This window comes from Bidens hawaiensis, unplaced genomic scaffold (assembly GCF_021521415.1).
Source record: "Bidens hawaiensis isolate Kalapana, Puna unplaced genomic scaffold, B.hawaiensis_p1.1 tig00053163_1, whole genome shotgun sequence".
Lineage (NCBI taxonomy): Eukaryota > Viridiplantae > Streptophyta > Magnoliopsida > Asterales > Asteraceae > Bidens > Bidens hawaiensis.
The window spans coordinates 16,526-37,917 of NW_027499575.1; the positions used below are offsets into that span (position 1 = coordinate 16,526).

The following is a 21,392-nucleotide window of genomic DNA, read 5'->3' on the forward strand; positions in this document are numbered from 1 at the left end:
GTGGCTGCCGTGGGTGACGTGGCGGTGGCGTTGCAGAAGGTCGATGAAGCGACGAACGTGGGTGCCGTGGCGGTGGCTGCCGTGACCGGAAAAACGAGATGGCCGGAATCCATGGCGCGCGGTGGCTATCGGGCGATGGCGTGGTGCCAGAGGTTAGGGGGTTTGATCAGAATGATTTATGGGTGCGGTGGTTGAATTATTGAAGCGATTGGTGGTGGGATTGAGAGATTTGAGGGTTTGAGTGATGAAATCTAGGGTTTGAGGAGTTGAGAGATTCGATTAATTGTTATGAAACTGATGATGAAGATGATGAGATTAAGAGGGATTACTTGGTTGTGGGTTTGAGGATTTCAGGTTGATGATGATGAAGAATATCAAGTATGTTTGAGGTTGATGACGATGAAGATGAACTGCTGAGGTTTGAGGTTGATGACGATGAAGATGAACTGCTGAGGTTTGAGGTTGATGATGATGAAGATGAACTGCTGAGGTTTGAGGTTGATGACGATGAAGATGAACTGCTGAGGTTTGAGGTTGATGATGATGAAGATGAACTGCTGAGGTTTGAGTTTGAGGATATGCTCTGTTGTTGTTATATAATAATAATAATAATAATAATAATAACACATTCATATGCTGCTGTTGCTGTTCTACGATTATTATTATTATTATTATTATTATTACTATTATTATTATATTTATTATTTATTAGAAGAAGATTACTAAAATACCCTTAATATGTTGGTATTATTACTAAAATACCAACAGTCAACTGACGGTGGGAGTCAGAATAACCCGTCGGAGAAATACAGGTTCGCAACATGCAAAAATTAGTTTTCAGCGATCAATCCATCTCCCGACGATATATTTCAGGGAGTCAAATTGGAATTTTTTCAAATTAAAATGAACTCACTCATATATTTTACGACAAAAAGTCTAAAAATAGGCAATTATAAAGGAAATATATATATATATTTTTCTTTAAAAGGCATAAACACTAAATCGTGAAGCAAATCGTCTAAGTCTTGTGTTTCATTCCATTTTCTTGAATCCTATTTTGAGCATATAACCATTTTCTAGGCCACTCGTCGAACCAAACCCGCCCAGTTCAGCTTGCTTAAACGCTTAAGTTCTCTTTCACTCACTTACCTTGACAGTGAGTTTTCATAACCCTTTTTAATGGTTTACAATATTTTGGGGTGTAGCACGTTACAATTTTCACCACATTAGTTGTGCACTTTTTTACAAACCGATTCACATTTGTGTTGAATATTATTCTTTCATATTGTTTATGATTCATATGTGAACTATGTGCAACATGTTTATTGTTTCATGGTGGAAGAGACGCATACGCATACACATAGTGGGAGAGTCTGATATGACGTATTCGCGTCACTTATTGCTCATTTTTTTATGTTTTTTTAACGAAGACAACGCATCAACCATTTTAGTTTTTTTTTAATTTATATTTTGAGTTATGATATTTTTATTAATTTTTTAGGGGTTTTGATCTTAATAAAAACCCCTGAAAAAAATATTCAAACAAATAATAAAAAAATCATAACTCCAGATATAAATCTAAAACAAAAAAAAAAGTACAAACAAAAAGGTTTCATCCATTTTCCTCGTTCCAAAATAAAAAAAATTACCCAAAACCCATTCTGACCAAGACCTAAAACAACCCTTTTTGTAATTGAACAATTTCAACCCTAACGCGTTTTCACTCGTACTCATTCCGACCCATGAACCATTTCGACCCAACCCAACCCATTTGTCACCCGTACTAAAACAAAACCCATTCGGACCTGTTTCGACCTGTACCCGTTGTTGACCTTGACTCGTTCCGACCCGAACTAAAACAACCCTTTTTGTAATTGAACAATTTCAACCCTAACGCGTTTTCATCCGAACTCATTCCGACCCATGAACCATTTCGACCCGAACTAAGGAACGGGAGGACTAATTATTTGTTTTTCATTTACTTTATTTCAGGATATATTTCACGTGATGATTAGTGAATCATACGATTTACAACATACATATATACATCAAACTTATGAAATCTCAACAACATAATGTTGACAAATATTATTATTTTAATCGTGCTACAGGTTGAAATAATGACGTGTAAGGAACAAGAAAATTAGATCGACCTTAAATTTATTTGAATGAATAATAATTGTCTTATTTCGATGTAATCTTATTTGTCTTATTTTCGAACTACTTGAGTACTTGCGAAGTTTATGGAATGAAATAAATAATAAATATATATTATCACTATTAATAATGTTATGAGTTCATTAATGATTTATACGTTGCACTCGGGCATATTTCACTTAAAGCCGGGATGTTACACCGTGTTTGTGCGACCAACGATGAATGGGAGTTTGTTGAACTCGGTAGCGGTAGTACTACTTGTATTACATTTTAACGCAGTTAATGTATATAACCAAAACTATTATATCAATGCAACAATCAATAAACTTACATCCCAAACTAAGCATAAAGGCAATTTTGGTCAGTCCAAGTTACGCCTAACAACAATTTGGTGCAGCCCAAAATAAGCTTGACGACAATTTGGTTGCCATGATTTACTTTCCTATTAGCAGAGACAACAAATTTTTAACCCATAATTTTCTCCTATAGTTTTTAAATACAAAACGATTTAAAAGGGGGGACGCTGCGATACTCACATTTTCCTTAACACAAATAGCATTCAAGCGTGATAATACGCTAATCGATGTGATGATTTTAATAACACTCATCCAATTACTGATAACCAGATTCCTATGTTTAACACAAATGAATATTTTTGGTATGGGGCAATGAAATGGACAAGGGAATAGAATGGACGAGAGAATAAAATAGACGAGGTAATAGAATGGATCATTAACATTTCATTGAGATGTTCAGTTACCATGTGAGAATGAAATGAATTTTATAATTGTGATGTTTGGTACGAAAAAAAAGACAGAATACAACAAAAATGATAATGATGGCGGTGGCAATAGGTGGTGGTGGTGGGAGGAGAGTGGTAACGGTGGTGGGGTGGGTGGGTGGGTGGTGGCGATGAGCAAGAGCTGGTTGGTAGCAATGGTGTGTGGTTAGTAGTGGTGGTGGCGGGCGATGGTGGCAGCGAGTGGTGGCGATGACGATGGCTAAGAGCGATGATTGGTAGGGAGTAGATGGGTGGTTGGTGGTGATGTTGGAGGGCGGTGAGAGGGTGGTGTCACCAGTGGTGGGTGATGGTGGTAGTGGTAGTGATTTATCTTGAAAAGTGGAATGGAAGGGAAAAAAACAAGACGATGGATGGAATGAATTTGGGGCGTTTTAAGGAGATGAATTGGACAAGGTAATGGGTGATTCCATTCCAATGTTCAACCAAACATGCATTTTTTTTGTTACCCTTGAATGAAGTATTCCATTCCCTCCTTCATTACTAGATACCAAATGGGCAAAAAATATATCAACACGTATGTTGGATTAATTTCTATTCCGGGTCACAAGTCGGTGAACCGGGCCAAGTCGGTTAAAGTCTAAGGGGTACTATGAAACATTCTTCCATATGCTTGGTGGTCAAGTTGACCTTGTTGCCCAAGTTCGCCTTGGTGGCCAAGTTGAGTGGTGACCATATATTATGCTTGTCGACCAAGTTGGGTTACTAGTATAAATACATGTACAAAGTTAGTGTTAGATACAACAACAACAAACACAATAATCACCACCATCACTACCAAAGTTATTGTAATCAGTTTTTTGAGTTATATTTTCTGGTTATAATATAAGTCGGTAATTTATAAGTGACAGAATTACAAATTTTGTCCTTTAAAAAAGTCAAATTACGGTTCGTGTCCTTTTTTTAGTTTCTTTGCCGGCGGTATCCTTTAAACATTTTTTTCTTACACGTTATATCCTTTACGCTAACTGGGTTAGAAAAACTCAGTTAAATACCCTCACGTGAGTCGCACGTGAGGGCATTTTTGTCTTTTCACGCCGCCTCCGTATCTTTCTTTCTTCTCTCTCATAAATTAAAGAAACCAAACCAAACCTGCAACTTTTTTTCCCATCAAACCCAAACCCTCATTCCAAAAATGACACCTACCTCCTACTCTAACTCTACTCCTACTTCTTCCACCTCCACCGCCGCCGCCGCCAGTTCTTCCACTTCCACCGCCGCCGTCGTTGCTTCAGGCCGCAATCTGACACTGACCCAGATCATAAAATCGAAAATGATGAATACCCATGTGTGGAACAACGAAGATGATGCAGGTGGTGGTGGTGTTAACAGTTTTTCTAGTTCTTCATCGTCGCCAACGCCGTCGTAGCAAGTTCCTCCGCCGTCGTTGCTTCTGGAGAAAATCCAGTACCGACCCAGATCAGGAAATCGAAAATGATGAATACCCATGTGTGGAACAACAACAACGAAGATGATGCGGGTGGTGGTGGTGTTGGCAGCTCTTCCAGTTCTTCCATCGCCGCAAAGCCGCCAGCGCCGCCGTTTCTAGTTTCTACCATTGTACCATTTTTTACCGGAGGCTAAGAAGCTTAAATACGACGTCGTTTAAGAACTGGGTTTTGCAATTGAAGTGAAATTGAGAAATGGGTTTTGCAATTGAGGTGTTGAATTTAAGGAAACTGGGTTCAATTTTGGAAATTGGTGGTGATTTGATGGAGAATTTGGTAAAGATCGAATTAGGGTTTTTGAGCGTACCTAAAGGAAGAAGAAGATGCGTGTGAGATTATATAGGTGGCCGGAAATGGAAAAAGGTGTCCGGAAACCGGAGGTGGGGTTGGTGGTGGATTTTAGGGTTTTGCAAGTGGTGGGAGGGGTGATAAACTTTTTGCAGGTGTAGACGAAAAGACAAAAATGCCCTCACATGCACCTCACGTGAAGGTATTTAACTGACTTTTTCTAACCCACTTAGCGTAAAGGACATAACGTGTAGGAAAAAAATGTTTAAAGGATACCGCTTGGAAAGAAACTAAAAAAGGACACGAACCGTAATTTGGCTTTTTTTAAAGGACAAAATTTGTAATTCTGTCTTTATAAGTTGTGCGTTAATTATCGTTTATCATTCTTGAACATAGACATACAAATAGGTCTTTTCTAGTTTCACCTGACTTATTTATCATAATTATAATAACAAATTAAAGTTTCATCTTGCTTACAAACTAGCTATTTTCCAAATAATCCATGTTATTCCTAATAACAATATTTATACTAATCTCTCATTATTTTTCTTTCTCAAAACTTAAAGAGGTAGCAGTTATACCTCCCCGTGTACGGTTCTCGTGTGCGAATCTACTTGCAGTCCACATGAAATGACACCCGAGTATACCAACGTGTTTTTACATCACAAACATTTCCACGACCTTGGATCATCCATACGATGCAAGAAATCATGCATGCAAGACAATTTTTACAACCGAATCACATTATACTGATTCTGTTTAAACTAATTAGATCAAAATCACACGTTCTCAGCTTCTGATCGTAATTTTTTTTTGGTGAAATATAATATCTATGTGTTAGGAAGGTGCACCAAAAATTTCAGCTCGATCCAACAGTCGGATTTCCGGGAATAGTCTGTTCTTTACCGTTGCGTTTTCATAATCCAAAACTATAACAGTCGCGAAACGGGGTTTATAAACCGGACTTAAACAAATCCAAATCTCATACCCACTGTTTAAAACAATCATCTATGGGTGATAAACACACTAGTTAAGAATCAAGATGATCGGAGTGTTAGATTTCTTGTACTAAACCGTTCTTTGAAAGCACTCATAACGAGTACAAACTATCTAGATTTTAAAAGTCCGTTTTAACAAGTTTAAGCTTGGAATACCACAATCAAATTAAACTAAAGAGGATAAAATGCTTGTTATTAAGAGAGGCTCGGAGGGTGTGCGAGCCGCACCATCAGCCGAGGCACATAAGGTTTGGGGGCAAAAATTATATATATATATATATATATATATATATTATATAGGGATGGTATTCTCTAAGAACCCAAAAATAATTAAGAACTAAAAGAACCCATCCTACCATTGATTTACATATCTGCTGTTAATAAGATCAGTGGCATATTTGTAATTATAAATCAAACTGAATATTATTTATTTAATCTGGTAAGGGTAATGTCGTCAAAAAAATTTATGTAAAATGTAATACATGTGTTTGTATCCCTGATATTTTTGAATTCTATTAGGGTTGATTCCAAAATATGTGCAAACAGAGAAGACAGAGAAGACGACCAGTTTATCACCCCGATTGTTATGTAAATTGAAATTCAAATTCGTATCCCCTTATCCCTAATTATACAGATTAGGAGTAATATATATTCATCCAAATGGAAGTCGATTTCCACCAGTTAACTCATCGTAGGTTGGTCATCTGCAACATTGAATTTAGAGTAATCAAATTTAATTGCTTCATTATTTATTTTTTGTATTAGATTTTTGTCTTATCAATTGCTTTATTATTAATTTTATGCATAAGATTTCAGTATATTTCAATTATATTATCATAGCCATTACGTTGACTTATATATATGATAGTGTAAAGTTCATTTTTTTTCATTAATACGTATTTGCGATTCAATTGAGTTGTTAGGAAGTAGATTTGATTTGCAATGTAAACCAGGACATCAGCAGCTTTAATTTTTTTCAGTAGCTTTATTGTTATGGGATTTGCTTGTATTAATTAAAATATGGCTGAGTCTAGTATATTTTGCACGCGTGTAAGTTTTTGTGAATTATAAGGAATGTTATAAAATTTATATCGGTGTAAATTATAAAAATTATAGATGTCAATGTTAATATTATGGGATTTGCTTGTATTATTTAAAATATGGCTTAGTCTAGTATATTTTGCACGCATGTAAGATTTTGTGAAATACAGATATCAATGTTAATGTCAATGATATGGCTGAGTTTGTATATATTTTTTAATATGTTGATATACACAGGTGTATGTAATGTAAATTATAGATGTCAATGTTAAAATTATGGGTTCAATTTAATGTTTATTATCATGTGTTTCGGTTGTCAAAGTATCATCTAATATTGTTTTATCATGTGTGTAGGAAAAGCTACTGAGATATGGGGAAAAGTAATAAAAGATCTTTGAAAAGATCATCCATATTAATTGGAGATGAGAACAAAAATGATGGTAACGATCTGTTATTGTATTATTATTAGTAACACATTTTTAGATTTTGTAAATTATGGACTCAAATCCAGCATGTTGTGTTAATGTGTACAGACTTTGTCATTGATAATCGTTCATGGATAGATAGTATGCAAAAACAAAGCCAAGGTAAGTTACATTTTCGTTAGTATGTTAAGTTTTAAGAAGTGTAAAGTTTTTGGTAATTGTTTGTAGTGAGTGAGTCTAAAAGGAGAAAAAGGTCTACTACACCTTTGAATGGTGTAAATGTAGATCATAATAAAGGTTAGAAAGTTACTTTGTTTGAATTTTACATATATCAAAATCAAGGGATATAAATATAAAATAAATTTTACATATAATGCTTACTTTGTTTGATTGGCTAATTATTGGATGTAGTGAGTGATTCAAAAAGGAGGAAGGTGACTGCTGCAAATATGAGTTCTGTAAAATTTGAGGAGATCGACGGTAATAAAGTTGTTTACATTGCGTGAATACTTCATATAAAAATAGTAGGAATTATGACTTTTAACAGGTATTATCTTTCTATTTCAATGTCTTAGCTGGTGCTGGTACGAGTACAAGGAACAAGGCTCTTAAAAATATTAAGAGGGAAAAGAGTTTAAAAGCTCGTGTTTCTATTGGGTTTCGTAAACTAAACTTTAATGGTATAATATTGTGTTTTGTTAACATTATAAGCATTTGATTTATGTTGAATGATTACGTTATTACATAAGCGAATATGTTATGTATGCATTCAATACGTATATGTAAAACAAAATTAAATATATTAGATTTAGTAACAAAGATTTACGTTTACAGAATGTCTTTTTTTTTCTTATTTTGTTTCGTATTTTTACTGTGACAGGTGAAAGTGGTATGAAGATAAAGAAATTTAAATATGAAAACGATGCAAAAGACTTGATTAAGAAGAAAATTAAGAAGAGTATCGGAAACGGTAGTTAATTAAATATATAATTATGAATTTAGCTCTATTATTCTTTGTAAATTAATTGGAAAACATTAACATAATTCTATATGCGATGTTGTTCTTAGCAGGAAGTAAAACAAAACATAATGTTGCGAGATATGTAAAATGGCGTGGGATAAAGACACGTTCATCACCTCACCAGCTAAATAGATGTATAGCTGGACTTAAAGAAAAACAAAAGTTAAAAATAATTGAAATGGGGTTTGGGAATTTACTATCATTTAAAGTGGACGGGATTCCTGCAAAATTGGGACATTTTGTGGTAGATAAGTTCGACCCAGCAGCAATGGAAATAAGGATTGATGATGTTAAGATCAGTGTTGATAGTTATACCATTCATACTATTTTGGGCTTACCGAATGTTGGTTTAGATATACTGTCACTAAAAAAATGGAACGACAAGTCGAGCATACGTAAAAAATGGGAAGGAAGATATGTGAAAGAAAATATTTGTACTAAAATGATTGTTGACAACATACTAGAATCTGCAGATGATGATAGCATAATGTTTGTGCTAGATTTTTTAGTTCTTTTTTGCAACTCAATGTTTCAGATTCATGTAAATGGATGGTGCAAGCTTCATGTTTTGAGTTTTGTAGACGAAGAAACGGATTTTGCAGGCCTTAACTGGTGCAGGTACGGATTATCGTTGATGAAGAAGTGTAAGAAAAATTGGGATAGAGCAAGTACAAAATCATTTTTCTGTGGTCCTTTAACCATTTTAACGGTATGCGCTGTATTTTAAACTTTTAGTTCATTATTTTTGGGTATCACATGTGAATTTGTTGATATTATTTTTGGTATGTTTATGTGTAGCTTCTATATGTCAACACTATGACATGCAAGTTAAATGATGAGTGTCAAGTTCAACCAATCAAGTATTGGACGTTCGAAAAACTTAGCAAGAGAGAAGCTGATGAGCTGAAGAGAGGAGGGTTTGGGCTAGGTGAAGTTCGTGAAGTATCTAATAATAGGCAGTTAGTTGCTGTTGATGTGAATCAAACGGGCCACTTAAAGGTAAAAAAGCCTCCTAAATTCTTATTTGAAATCACAACAATTGTTGGTTGGCATAATCATTTAGTAATAATAAAATTATTATGGGTTTGGTTTGTATGTTTTTCACGGGTGTAATTTATATTAATTATAGATGCCAATTTTAATATAATGGGTTTGATTTCTGGTGCAATTTATGTTAATTATAGATGCAATCTGATGTATTGTCAAATTTACACTAGTGTATAATCATGTGAATCAGTTTAATATTAATCAATGTCTTGTGTAAATATGATGATTGAATTGTTAAAAATACAGGAGCATGTTGGGAAAATGATAGAGATTGTTGATTGTATTTTGAAGGACAGAAAATTATTTGAAAAGTTCGTTGTTGAGGCTAATGAGAAATATCCTGGAAATGAAGAGATAAATGAGTTGATTGAAAAGTACAATGGTACTTGTATAAGGTTGGAAGGTGTTAAAGAATATGGTAGCAATGAAAAGGGTATAAAACCCCAAAATAAAGAAGAAATGGATGATAATGAAGGAAAAGAGTATAGCGTACAAGACGGTAACATGCAATGGACCCAGTTTTTTGAAGACAATTACCAAGAAATCGAGGATAGTGTAAAAAAATATGATACCGGTTTGGTTGGTATAGATGCAGCAATTCTTACTTTTAGTTTAGGTCTCACACAAGGTTGTCCTTCTGTAGAGCCTAATAAAATAGGGTTGATTTCAAGTACTCCGAAATTGGATACCGCACCTCGTCGAATAAGTCCTGTTAAAGTTGGTTTGTACAAGAGGAACCCAATAAGGTTGAGATATCTTCCAAGTAAATTACGGTCCCCGATTCTTATTCGACCTACCGACATGAATAAAGGAGTTTCATCACAAGAGGCACGTATATGGAATTACTTGTCAGATGGGAAGAGGATCGAACCGTAAGAATCTTATGATTAATATCTATAATTTTAGTGATTTTTACATTATAAATGCTTTAATAGTACACAAGTGTAAATTGATTTATGGTGCATATATTAGGAATTGTACTAATTATTTAAATATCAATGTGTAGGGTTGGTGAAAACAGAGTTGATCAAGAAATGATGGAAGTGGCAAGGGATTTCGGGTATGGTTGTGACTAATAAATTATTTATATATGTGTAAACTATATGACAACATCTTTTAATTTATGTTTTTGTAGCGATCAAATTTTTGAAACAAATTCTGGAATAGGCACGACAAGGTTTTTAATGATGTCGTTGTTACCGGAAGTTGAGATTGAGAGTAGTGTTATAGATTGTTGGGCTGCAGTACTAAACTATGAGGAGAGGAACCGAGGCTCAGAATCGTTACACGGGCTTTTTTGCCGTTCATGTTTTATAGTAAGTTGTTATGTTCATTAATAACTCAAATACATGATGCGGTTATTGGTTTTTAAAAATATATATTTCTTTTTTTTCTATTTCAGACAAGAGATATGCTTGATGGAAAGCGATTTGCATCTGCTGCCAGGATATCATTGCTTAGAACAAACATGTTAGCTATTGTTGATCAGGATCCTAGTCTATTGAATTTGAAGCCATATGACCTGGTTTTCTTTCCAATAATTGAAAATCACCACTGGTATTTAATGTGCTTTGATTTGAGGCATTTGGCAATCATAGTGATAGATAACATGCATGAATCAAAAAGCCCAGTTGGATTAAAGGACGACAAGGATTTTGATAAAAAAGACACCCCTATGAAAGTGGTATGCTCAATTGGTTAAATTTTGTGTTATTTATTTATAAAATATTATAACAAACACTTTTTTACATGTGTGTATAACTGTTTGCAGAAACACATGTTTGTGGACTACTTGAAATCTGTTGGAAATGAGAAATGGTTAGCTTTGAATCAGGTCAGCCCACATAAGTTAAAAATTGGTTGGGCAACTAAGAAAAACTACTTGGATTGTGGTGTATATGTCATGAAGCATATGGAAAAGTATAAGAGCAGTAAGGAGAAGAATTGGGATTGTGGATTCAAATCTGAGAAGTCGGAACTGAAGTCACAAATAGCCGAGTTGAGGAAAAACTATGCTGCAAGGATATTGCTTTCAGATATCAACCTACATAAGGGCGTCGTGACAAGGGGAGCGATTGAGCTAGATAACAAAGTCTCGCACTAAGGACGGCAAAGTTGCTTAAGGGTTGCTCACAGTTAAATTAGGTGGTTTTGCTCAGCTTAAACGAGACGTTTGCATTATGTTTTTCCTTTATTTTGTGGTATGAATGTTTTTCTTTGGTTTTTTTTGGTTGATTTTGTGGTACGAACAAAACTTGAATATGAATGTTTTTCTTTGCTTTTGTTTGGTTGATTTTGTGGTATGAACGAAATTTAAACATGAATTTTTTTCTTTGGTTTACATATATGTACATACTAAAACAAACATAATATTACCATATGTAACAATCTGGTTTACATATAGGCAAAAAATGTGAACAAAAATTTCATGGTTTGATAAAAAATTTTCTGGGCATCTAAAATTTCTTTGGTTTTTGGTGTAACTTTTAATATTGTATATTGTAAATTTAATAATAACTCATAACTCAAATGTTATAAGCAATTATGCATATATGTAAAAAACCAAAATTGCATACATGTAAAATAATTTTACTACCAGCTTCTTAATTATCCTCAGTAGTGATTTGTTACAAACTTTTAGTGCATACTTTTTTGGTTCTTGAACATAATGAACCTTTATGTAGACTCGACGAATCTGACCATCCCACTAAGCAAACCTTTACATACATGTAGCCTTTCGACTACATGTTCTGAGTTCTAGTCAACCTTTGACCAACGCTGCTTAGATCCACTGACCATAATTACTTTCTTTTCGACAACCAAAGGAAGAGTTTTCCCAATTTCTCTACTCAATAGTCAATAATTGAAGTGAAAATTTATTTTGAACACAAGCATTCATGTTGTCATCCGAACCAGAAGTTTTATCAGTTGAACCAACTGTAAGGTTATGATTTTTGCATACATGTAAAATAATGTTTTACATACATGCTTAAACTAAGATGTTGGGAAATAAAGCCATTATTCTTTTTCAATAAATTCCTATTTTCACACTTGTTTTTTCTCTTTCCTAAAATCACTAAAATTTAGAAAAATCATACATATTAGTTACAAGTTAGGTAAATTGTGAAAAAAATTGTTTTATGTTTTTGTTTTTTTTTTAATTTTTTGGATGACTGTGTATATAAAAATAATTGCCCATTCAATTACATAAGTGTAGCTACCAAGTTACATATGTGTTCATGTAACCCTGTATATAAGTAACTTTGAATTTGGTATTTTGGTGGATGCATATTCAAATCCCATTCTTTTCTTCAAATTCGGGTACACCGGGTCAGGTCCGGACTCTACTTTTTTGTGCACCTCTAGATGAAATACAAAATCCTAGTAACCTTAATACAATCCAGATAAAAAATGTCATAAATTTAAATATGCATAATAAACGATCAAAATCAAAAGTACACAAAAAAGAAGTTTTAAACCGCAATCAAAATTAAAAGTACGCAAAATAAAATTTAAACTAGACCGTTGAACAAAACATGTTAATGTAGGAAAAGAACATCACTCAGAACCGCCATCATGTTCTTCAAAACTAGATTCATCATCAGTTTCGTTTTGGTTTTCTGCCTCTTCCTCTTTCTTCTTTGGACAATTTCTTATGTCATGATTAGCATATTTTCCACAATAACTGCATAAACGTTTTTTCTTCTTAGCCTTCTCCACAGCCTTCTCCCGTGCGCCGATTAGCCTGCGTTTCCTACTACCTTTGTTCTTAATACCTTTAGGGGCTGTAATACAAACCTCTTCAGATTGAGATTGTTGAAGCAATTCTTTAATCATGGCTTTCTGGTTTCTATGGTTTGGGTTGTATGGAAATTCTTCAAAAATTTCCTTCTTCAGTTCCTTAATCTTTGTAGCAAATGCATTAAGTCTTTCGTTTTGATCCCTTAAACGGTCAAAACACTTCTGCACATCATCAACAACCTCAATCCTAATCCTTGATTTTTCGTTGTTGTCAACCCCAATCCTATTTTCAATGCTATACACACTGTTTGGCAGCGCATAAGTGTCCCAATGCTTGGATATGTAATGATCTGGAATTTTGTCAATATTCTCCATTCTGAATACAGAAAACACATGACGACATAGATATCCAACACGTGTATACAACATACACGAGCAGCTAACAGTCGTATCAATCAAATTGATGGAAACCTACATTGTTATATCCCGAGTACAAATTTATCATCAAAAAAGTATGTAAATATAAGAAAAAAATTATTCATGATTTATATACATATAACAATACCTTAAACCTCCCAACGAAACCAGATCTTTGGTCCTTGTGATGAATCAAATAAACTTTGGTATCATCTACAACTTCAGGAATACCTATCATACAGGATGTTGCACTTTTTATCATCTCTTTTTGAACCTCAAAAAAAATGTCCCGAGTGTATACATAACCAGCATGTTGTTCGATAGGAGTGTTAAGACGATAACGAGGAGTTGTTGTGATAGTTTTGTTCTGCAAAACTCTTTGCTTTTCCCGTTGTGTGCCCATTGGTAATTCAAAACACAACATGAATTGTACAAGTGTGTTGGAAGGGCTAGAATTAACTTTAAAACTAGCATTGGAGCTCTCGCATCTGGACGTGGTCTTCATCAAACAACACATGGTTATATCCCTAAAATAACCAGGGACCCATTGTTCACGAATATCATACATTTGTTTAAGCCAATCGTGATCATTCAATTTAAATTCTGTCATTAGCGCTACCCATTTTCGCTCAAACGTAGGTGGGTTAATAAAGACATTCCAAACTAGCTTGTGTATACTTCTACGCAACTCTCCATTTTTTAATCGTTCCTTTGATACCTATAAAACATAATTAATGCAACTATACATTAGTATTCAAAATGTAAATTTAAAAAAAGGTTAAAATAATATGTGAATTATTATTTCTCCTTATATGCACAGAATGTAAGTAAAAAAGAATGACACTTATGTAAACAATGATTACCATATGATTTTTAGAAAGTTTATAAATACGTAATAAGAAAAAAAAAAGACAGGTGCTATAAAAACTGCTTTCGTTCAATTAATTTAACAAAAATTAAATTTCTGTGCTTATTTATAACTAGTATATACAGATACATATGTGTCTAACTTTCAAACGAAGTTTATCCATAATGTGCCACATACAAAGTCGATGAACATATTTAGTTAAAACGATAGATATTGCTTGCTTCATTGCTGGATCTTGATCGCTTAAAACTAGTGTTGGTTGCTTATTACCATGAGCTTCAAGAAAAGACTCTAACAACCACTTGTATGATTTGATTGTTTCATTGTGTAACAAACCCGCACCAAACATTACACACTTCTTGTGATGATCACCTCCAGTAAAAGGGACAAAAATCAAGCCGTACCTGAAAAGCGAATTAAAAATTAAAAAAGTAAATACATTAATATAAAAGACCACATATAAAAACTTACATATTTGTTTTGTATGTGGTGTCAAATGCTAAAACATCGCCGAATGCGCTATAGTTGCATTTTGCAACATCATCGGCCCAAAATAAAGATCGCAACTCGCCTTTGACAGCAACGTAAACAAAATAGTAATTATATAAGTTCTTCATACGTCCGTTCATGGTATTTAACACCATATGTGCATCTTTATCTCCTATGAAAGCTTTCACAATCCTTGAACTATTTGTGTACTCTACTTTTGTACCTCGAACCATGTGATGACCGTCCTTTAACGCAGATTGTATTCTGTAGGCTCTTGTCGCACCAATACTCACCAATTTAGCTTTGTGTATAAATTCATGGTTACTAAAATCCAACTGACGATGACTACGTGTTAAGTCCTTATTCTCATCAGCAACAAGACCATGATTATGACTTTCCACAAACTCGTATAATTGGAAGCTGGGGGTACCTTTTACAGCTTCTAGTCTTACACGTGCTTGGCAATCGGTAACCTTGTAGTTGATGCTACGTGGAGACTTTTTAATTAGTGTATCAATGTCTTTGCCACGATAAATACCTGCTCTGTTACAAAGGATATACCTGTTAGTAATAACACCCTTATGTCTCTTGATAGTAGATAACCGTGTATCAAATCCAGCCTTATCCGCATACAACTTATACATTGTTTCAGCATCCTCCCATGTGGGATATATCCTACCCACAACTGGTTTAAGGTCATCGTTAACGTTGGGCAACCAATATCTTGTTCCATTAGGTGATGTGTATGACTGATTGTGTGATGAATTTTCATTATGACTTTCAAGCAAATCTACAATTAAGTGATAACATTTAATAATTGACATATATGCAAATAAATCAACAGATCACAAATTCTTTCTCAATAGCAAAACAAATAGAATTTTATTGAATAGATAAAACTAGAGTTTAACATCAGAAAAGAAAACCCAAAGCTAAAATTTATTTAAATGGACAATTCCTAGCATCATGATAACCAAAACGACCACATTTTGCTACAAAATCTTCTCGTCATCTTCATACGAAACAAAGTATTAGTACCTCTTTGATCACCACGTTCTTCAACACCAACTTCTTCAACACCAACTTCTTCACCAGCATCATTATCCATCAACTCTTCGTGAACAACCTGAATAGGTTCTTCAATTTGGTATTGAATTGGAATAATATCCATATTTAAATGTGTGCTCGATTTATCCATAACTACAAAAAATAAAGAATTAATAATTATCCTATTAATATATAACAACCTTACAATGAAAGAAAAAGGAACTGTACGTATATTGTGTTTTTATTCAAAACACATTTAGTAGATAAAGGTATAGTAAAATAATTGGGACTCTTTCGATTAAAGAATTTATACATACCTGAGAATATGAAAATTAATTTTCTTGATTTGATGATCGATACTGATGAACGATATTTAAAGATCTGATAAATAATATGTTTTGATCTTGGATTTGTGTTTAGTATAACTTCCCTATGTTAATGGAGAGTGAAAATAGGAGAAGTTATTCAACAAGATAATACGTTAATATTTATTAGTATTTCAAAAGACTATACTACCCCCCCCCCCCCCCCCCATTTTAAAAATATTAAAAGAAATGAATATAAATGTTTGATTGGTCAAGAGGAGTTCCTAGAGTTCTTAATTAAATTTGGGTTCCTAATTGATACTAGCCCTATTATTAGTAACACATTTTTAGATTTTGTAAATTATGGACTCAAATCCAACATGTTGTGTTATGTGTACAGACTTTGTCATTGATAATCGTTCATGGATAGATAGTATGCAAAAACAAAGCCAAGGTATGTTACGTTTTCGTTAGTATGTTAAGTTTTAAGAAGTGTAAAGTTTTTGGTAATTGTTTGTAGTGAGTGAGTCTAAAAGGAGAAAAAGGTCTGCTACACCTTTGAATGGTGTAAATGTAGATCATAATAAAGGTTAGAAAGTTATTTTGTTTGAATTTTACATATATCAAAATCAAGGGATTGATGGAAACCAAGCCCAAAATAAAGGTTAGAAAGTTACTTTGTTTGAATTTTACTTATTTCCATTGCTGCTGGAAAATATTACATAATAAAGGTTATGCCATTCATACTATTTTGGGCTTACCGAATGTTGGTTTAGATATACTGTCACTAAAAAAAGGGAACGACAAGTCGAGCATACGTAAAAAATGGGAAGGAAGATATGAGAAAGAAAATATTTGTACTAAAACGATTGTTGACAACATACTAGAATCTGCAGATGATGATAGCATAATGTTTGTGCTAGATTTTTTAGTTCTTTTTTGCAACTCAATGTTTCAGATTCATGTAAATGGATGGTGCAAGCTTCATGTTTTGAGTTTTGTAGACGAAGAAACGGATTTTGCAGGCCTTAACTGGTGCAGGTACGGATTATCGTTGATGAAGAAGTGTAAGAAAAATTGGGATAGAGCAAGTACAAAATCATTTTTCTGTGGTCCTTTAACCATGTTAACGGTATGCGTTGTATTTTAAACTTTTAGTTCATTATTTTTGGGTATCACATGTGAATTTGTTGATATTATTTTTGTTATGTTTATGTGTAGCTTCTATATGTCAACACTATGACATGCAAGTTAAATGATGAGTGTCAAGTTCAACCAATCAAGTATTGGACGTTCGAAAAACTTAGCAAGAGAGAAGCTGATGAGCTTAAGAGAGGAGGGTTTGGGCTAGGTGAAGTTCGTGAAGTATCTGATGATAGGCAGTTAGTTGTTGTTGATGTGAATCAAACGGACCACTTAAAGGTAAAAAAGCCTCCTAAATTCTTATTTGAAATCACAACAATTGTTGGTTGGCATAATCATTTAGTAATAGTATAAAAATATTAAAAGAAATGAATAAAAATGTTTGATTGGTCAAGAGGAGTTCCTAGAGTTCCTAATTAAATTTGGGTTCCTAATTGATACTAGCCCTATATATATATATATATATATTACATATGTTTTTTGTTGTGAAATAAATGGTTATTTGCAATGGTTTATGAGATAAGTACATGGTTAGAATGATTCTGCTTATAATCAACCAGTCGATAAAAGTTTTATCCATGTACGATAGCGAATAGAAAATTTTCTTTAAGGCATACGTGCCTTTTTATTTTTGCTCGACCGAGGTATTTTAATTCTCGGAGACGGCCCTGCTTGTTTTTATGGTGTAATTTACTTAAAACCAAAGTATCTTAGTGTGTCCCTAATTCCTCTATTATATATAGTATAAATATAGAAATAGGTATTACTTTTAATAAAAAGAAAACCAAATATTATCCATCACTCGTTTAAGAGAAAAATACTTGTATTGTATGTGTCGTCAATGGGAACTGAAGTAGTCTTGAACCCAAAACCTTTCAAACCCATCCGTTTTAAATGCTTTGTCTTTGTCAGTGGGTCACCAAACAAAATTCAAATATCAAAATTACCACTTATTTATTTATATAAGAACAAAACTCTAAGATCTCAAAAGTATTTTGAATATACACAAGCTTTTTCATATACAAATGTATAATCAACAAACCAACACAATTAGTCTCATCAAGAAGTTCAATAATATAAATGCATGACCTGCCAATAAAGAATGGAAGATTCACACATCAAAGACATTCATTTACCTCTGGTAACCTGGAGCAGGATAGCCTGGCGGCGGGTAAGCAGCAGGTGGGTAGCCTTGAGCTTGTGGAGGCTGAGATCCTGGTGGATAACCATCATATGCTGGTTGCCCATATCCAACATTGGGTGGATATGGCTGATCAAACCTTGACATTTGCTGAACCGGTGGCACTGCCATTGGTTGCGGTCCAAACTTTCCGTCTCTCTTGTCCATCTCAACTTTGTGCTGAGTCTGCGGGGTTTAAAAGTATTAGCAAAACAACTGATCCGTAACCAAAAAACCTAAACACAAATAACTGAATGCAAACAAAACAGAGGGTTTGGTTTTATGTTTTCGTAAAAATTGAAGTTTTGGTATTGGTTTTGAATGTAAGTAAAACCACCTAACCGAATTAATGGATTTTCATTTTTAATTTTGAATGTTGAGTGAATTGTAAGAATTTAATAATAGTCTAACCCGAATGATATAGGCCAAATGTATAATCACAATCAACCATTAATTAGCAAAAAACTTTTTGGGGCCAATTTTGTTTTGTGGCCCAAAAGGATTCAAGCCCAACTGGTAAAACCAAGTCGAAAAATTCGAAACCGAGCCGTTTTAAAAACTCAAAAAATGAGTTTTTGGTTTGAGCCCAAATTTCGAAACCGAGCCGTTTTAAAAACTCAAAAAATGAGTTTTTGGTTTGAGCCCAAAACAGACTCATGTAGGTCTTAAAACGAACCGAACCAACACCAACGGGTCATGTTCATGCATTAACAAGAAATGCGAGCATCAATCCGTTAGGCCTTAAAAATAACAAATTTAGACTAAACTGTATTGGGTGGTATTTTGATTTCATAACCCTACACTAAATTGTAATGGACCTAAAAAATTTAAACAAATATATAAACGAACGAACATAAAGGAATTTAAATGAACGAATGTTCACGAACATAAATGTATGAAGGAGACAAGTGGCCATGTTCGTTCGTTTAACTAAATGGACAAACAATATTGTTAGTGTTCGTTTGTTTATCAAATAAACGAACTTTCTGTCGAACAGTTTGTTGAATGTTTACAGGCGTAGACCCATGCACACCCCTACTCGTTAAAATTCCCAAATTGTATCATACACAGCGTACCTGCATGCATGCACAAACCCTGAAAGAGAAAGATACGGTAAACGAATTAAACGAGGCACATTTTTTTTGTTTTGGTAAGAAATCTATAATTACCGGAGGTGAAACAACTTACGTGCAGTAAACTAAGTCGGCTAAGCAATTGAGTGCCTGCGATGCGTCGCTAAGTTCATCATTTCCAACAAGACAAGCAACAATGGAGCAGATACACGCGAGTTGTTGGAGGCAAAACATGAATCCCTTCAAAATAAGCAGTCAAGTAAAAAACCTTGATCAGTAACTAATGTTACAAGATTAGAAAAACACAAAAAAGGTTATTTCAAAGAAAATTGTTACAATGATGCAGTTATCGCATTGTGTTGTTTGTATGTTGAATTCATCTTGCAATAAAAAGCGAGTCGATGCTACTGAATTCCCGAAGCAACAAAACACCTGATAATTAAAACATCCAAGAAAGTTATCAATTCTATATTTCAGAAATTGATTATGTATAGAACACGCCTGTGTATATGCATACCTCTGTGCAGAGGCATAATTCAGGACATTTACTTTCACCACACTTGCCACTGCAGGGCATGTATCCAGCACAACAAGTGTACCTTGACATGTCATTATACAAAGCTCGCTTTCGAAGTAAGTATGATACACATGGTCCACTGCCATTTTTACAAAATAATAGAATACCAAATTCCAATTAAGAAAACCACAATTTGCACAATTAATATCTGAATTTGATGTAAGCAATTCTAGATTATTATTTATTAACTTGTTAAATACAGCTGCAAGCGAGCCGAGCTACTCAAGATTGGATTGATAAAAAGCTTGAAACTAATTTAGCTTTTTCGATCTCAAGCCGAACCCGAGCCTCAAATAAGCTTGTTTAGTTATCGAGCCCGGGTTGGGCCTTGTATGGGAAACTTGTTTAGGCCCGTCAAGCCTTAATGAGCCTTCTATTTTCAAGTTGTACCTCTTTTGGACCTCTATGAATTAATTTCACACTGCGAAACCGAGCTCAAGCCAAGCTTTAGCTCGTCTAAGGTACTACACGAGCTAGAGCCACCTTAGACTCGTTTACGGTTTTTCTCAATATTAAAAAAAATAATTAAAAAGTTATAACTTAGTTTAGAAATAATAAGAGCCAAGCCCGAGCTTGAAAACAAGACACGCGAGCTGAGCTGGAAAGGATCATAATTCATAGATTACCAGAATAACGAAAAGCAGCAATCTGCAAATGAAACACAGAAGCATGTTAGGGAAGAAAAGAAACAAATAAATAAAAAGTTGGAACATTGTGATGAAAGTGAAGTTACAAGGAGCATCAGCAGTGATGGTGCTCAAGAGATCAGTGTGCCAGACATTTTGGTAGTTCTGACGAACCTTCATCTTGTCCAGATACTCTTGAGAAGCAGCCATTGAGTTTGAACAAGTTAGGAATGAATATGGAAGCTTGAAGAAGACAATAATATGTTGAAATAAAAGTTTGTAAACAAATAAATGTTTTAGAAAAGTAGCACAAAATTTAAGACTTTTAAGACTTCAAAATTTCCAGAAGCATCAAATCTGGCGGGCTTTTGTCTACTTTTCTATTTATACTTAATTCAAGACATCAATTGGTCAATTTAAAAAGAGAAAAGTTTTTTATTATTGTTTTGAACGGTGAATTTCTTTAATCAATGTCGAATGTGAAACATTAACCCAAGACATCTCATCTCAAACCCAAATTTATTAAAGGTTTTGCATTGCCAATAAACAACAGCCCCATTGTTTAAATGAATAAAAGTTAGTTAATGAAATCTTCATTAACCCATTTTTTTTCTTATAAATAGTAAAGTTACGCATCAGGAAATTGGCGAGACACCTGTAAGTATTTATGGGAGATGTGAAATGTGATATGTGAGTTCATTT

The 21,392-nt window shown here is 34.0% G+C and overlaps 2 protein-coding genes and 1 long non-coding RNA gene across 4 annotated transcripts; 1 reads left to right on the forward strand and 2 right to left on the reverse strand.

Annotated features, from left to right (window-relative positions):
- The first annotated feature begins 10,040 nt into the window (after nucleotides 1-10,040).
- LOC143599984 (uncharacterized) lies at nucleotides 10,041-10,490 on the forward strand. Its single transcript, XR_013147395.1, has 3 exons — nucleotides 10,041-10,096; nucleotides 10,231-10,284; nucleotides 10,360-10,490. It is a non-coding gene; the product is annotated as an uncharacterized LOC143599984 (long non-coding RNA).
- A 2,292-nt stretch (nucleotides 10,491-12,782) lies between these two features.
- LOC143599983 (protein FAR1-RELATED SEQUENCE 5-like) lies at nucleotides 12,783-15,910 on the reverse strand. The gene is made up of 5 exons (XM_077077798.1): nucleotides 15,778-15,910; nucleotides 14,722-15,529; nucleotides 14,456-14,654; nucleotides 13,531-14,100; nucleotides 12,783-13,436 (listed from the first exon to the last, which is right to left on the reverse strand). The coding sequence occupies exons 1-5, from the start codon at nucleotides 15,908-15,910 to the stop codon at nucleotides 12,783-12,785; spliced, it is 2,364 nt and encodes a 787-aa protein (XP_076933913.1).
- A 2,301-nt stretch (nucleotides 15,911-18,211) lies between these two features.
- On the reverse strand, nucleotides 18,212-20,946 carry LOC143599980 (uncharacterized). 2 transcript variants are annotated; one of them, XM_077077795.1, is made up of 7 exons: nucleotides 20,798-20,946; nucleotides 20,691-20,712; nucleotides 20,005-20,143; nucleotides 19,824-19,919; nucleotides 19,603-19,727; nucleotides 19,491-19,509; nucleotides 18,212-18,600 (listed from the first exon to the last, which is right to left on the reverse strand). In XM_077077795.1, the coding sequence occupies exons 1-7, from the start codon at nucleotides 20,898-20,900 to the stop codon at nucleotides 18,367-18,369; spliced, it is 738 nt and encodes a 245-aa protein (XP_076933910.1). In that variant the 5' UTR covers nucleotides 20,901-20,946; the 3' UTR covers nucleotides 18,212-18,366. The 2 variants fall into 2 exon arrangements, with proteins under 2 accessions (XP_076933910.1, XP_076933911.1); XM_077077796.1 differs by lacking the exon at nucleotides 19,491-19,509 and having other exon boundaries at nucleotides 18,503-18,600; nucleotides 19,584-19,727.
- Between the last annotated feature and the right edge of the window lie 446 nt (nucleotides 20,947-21,392).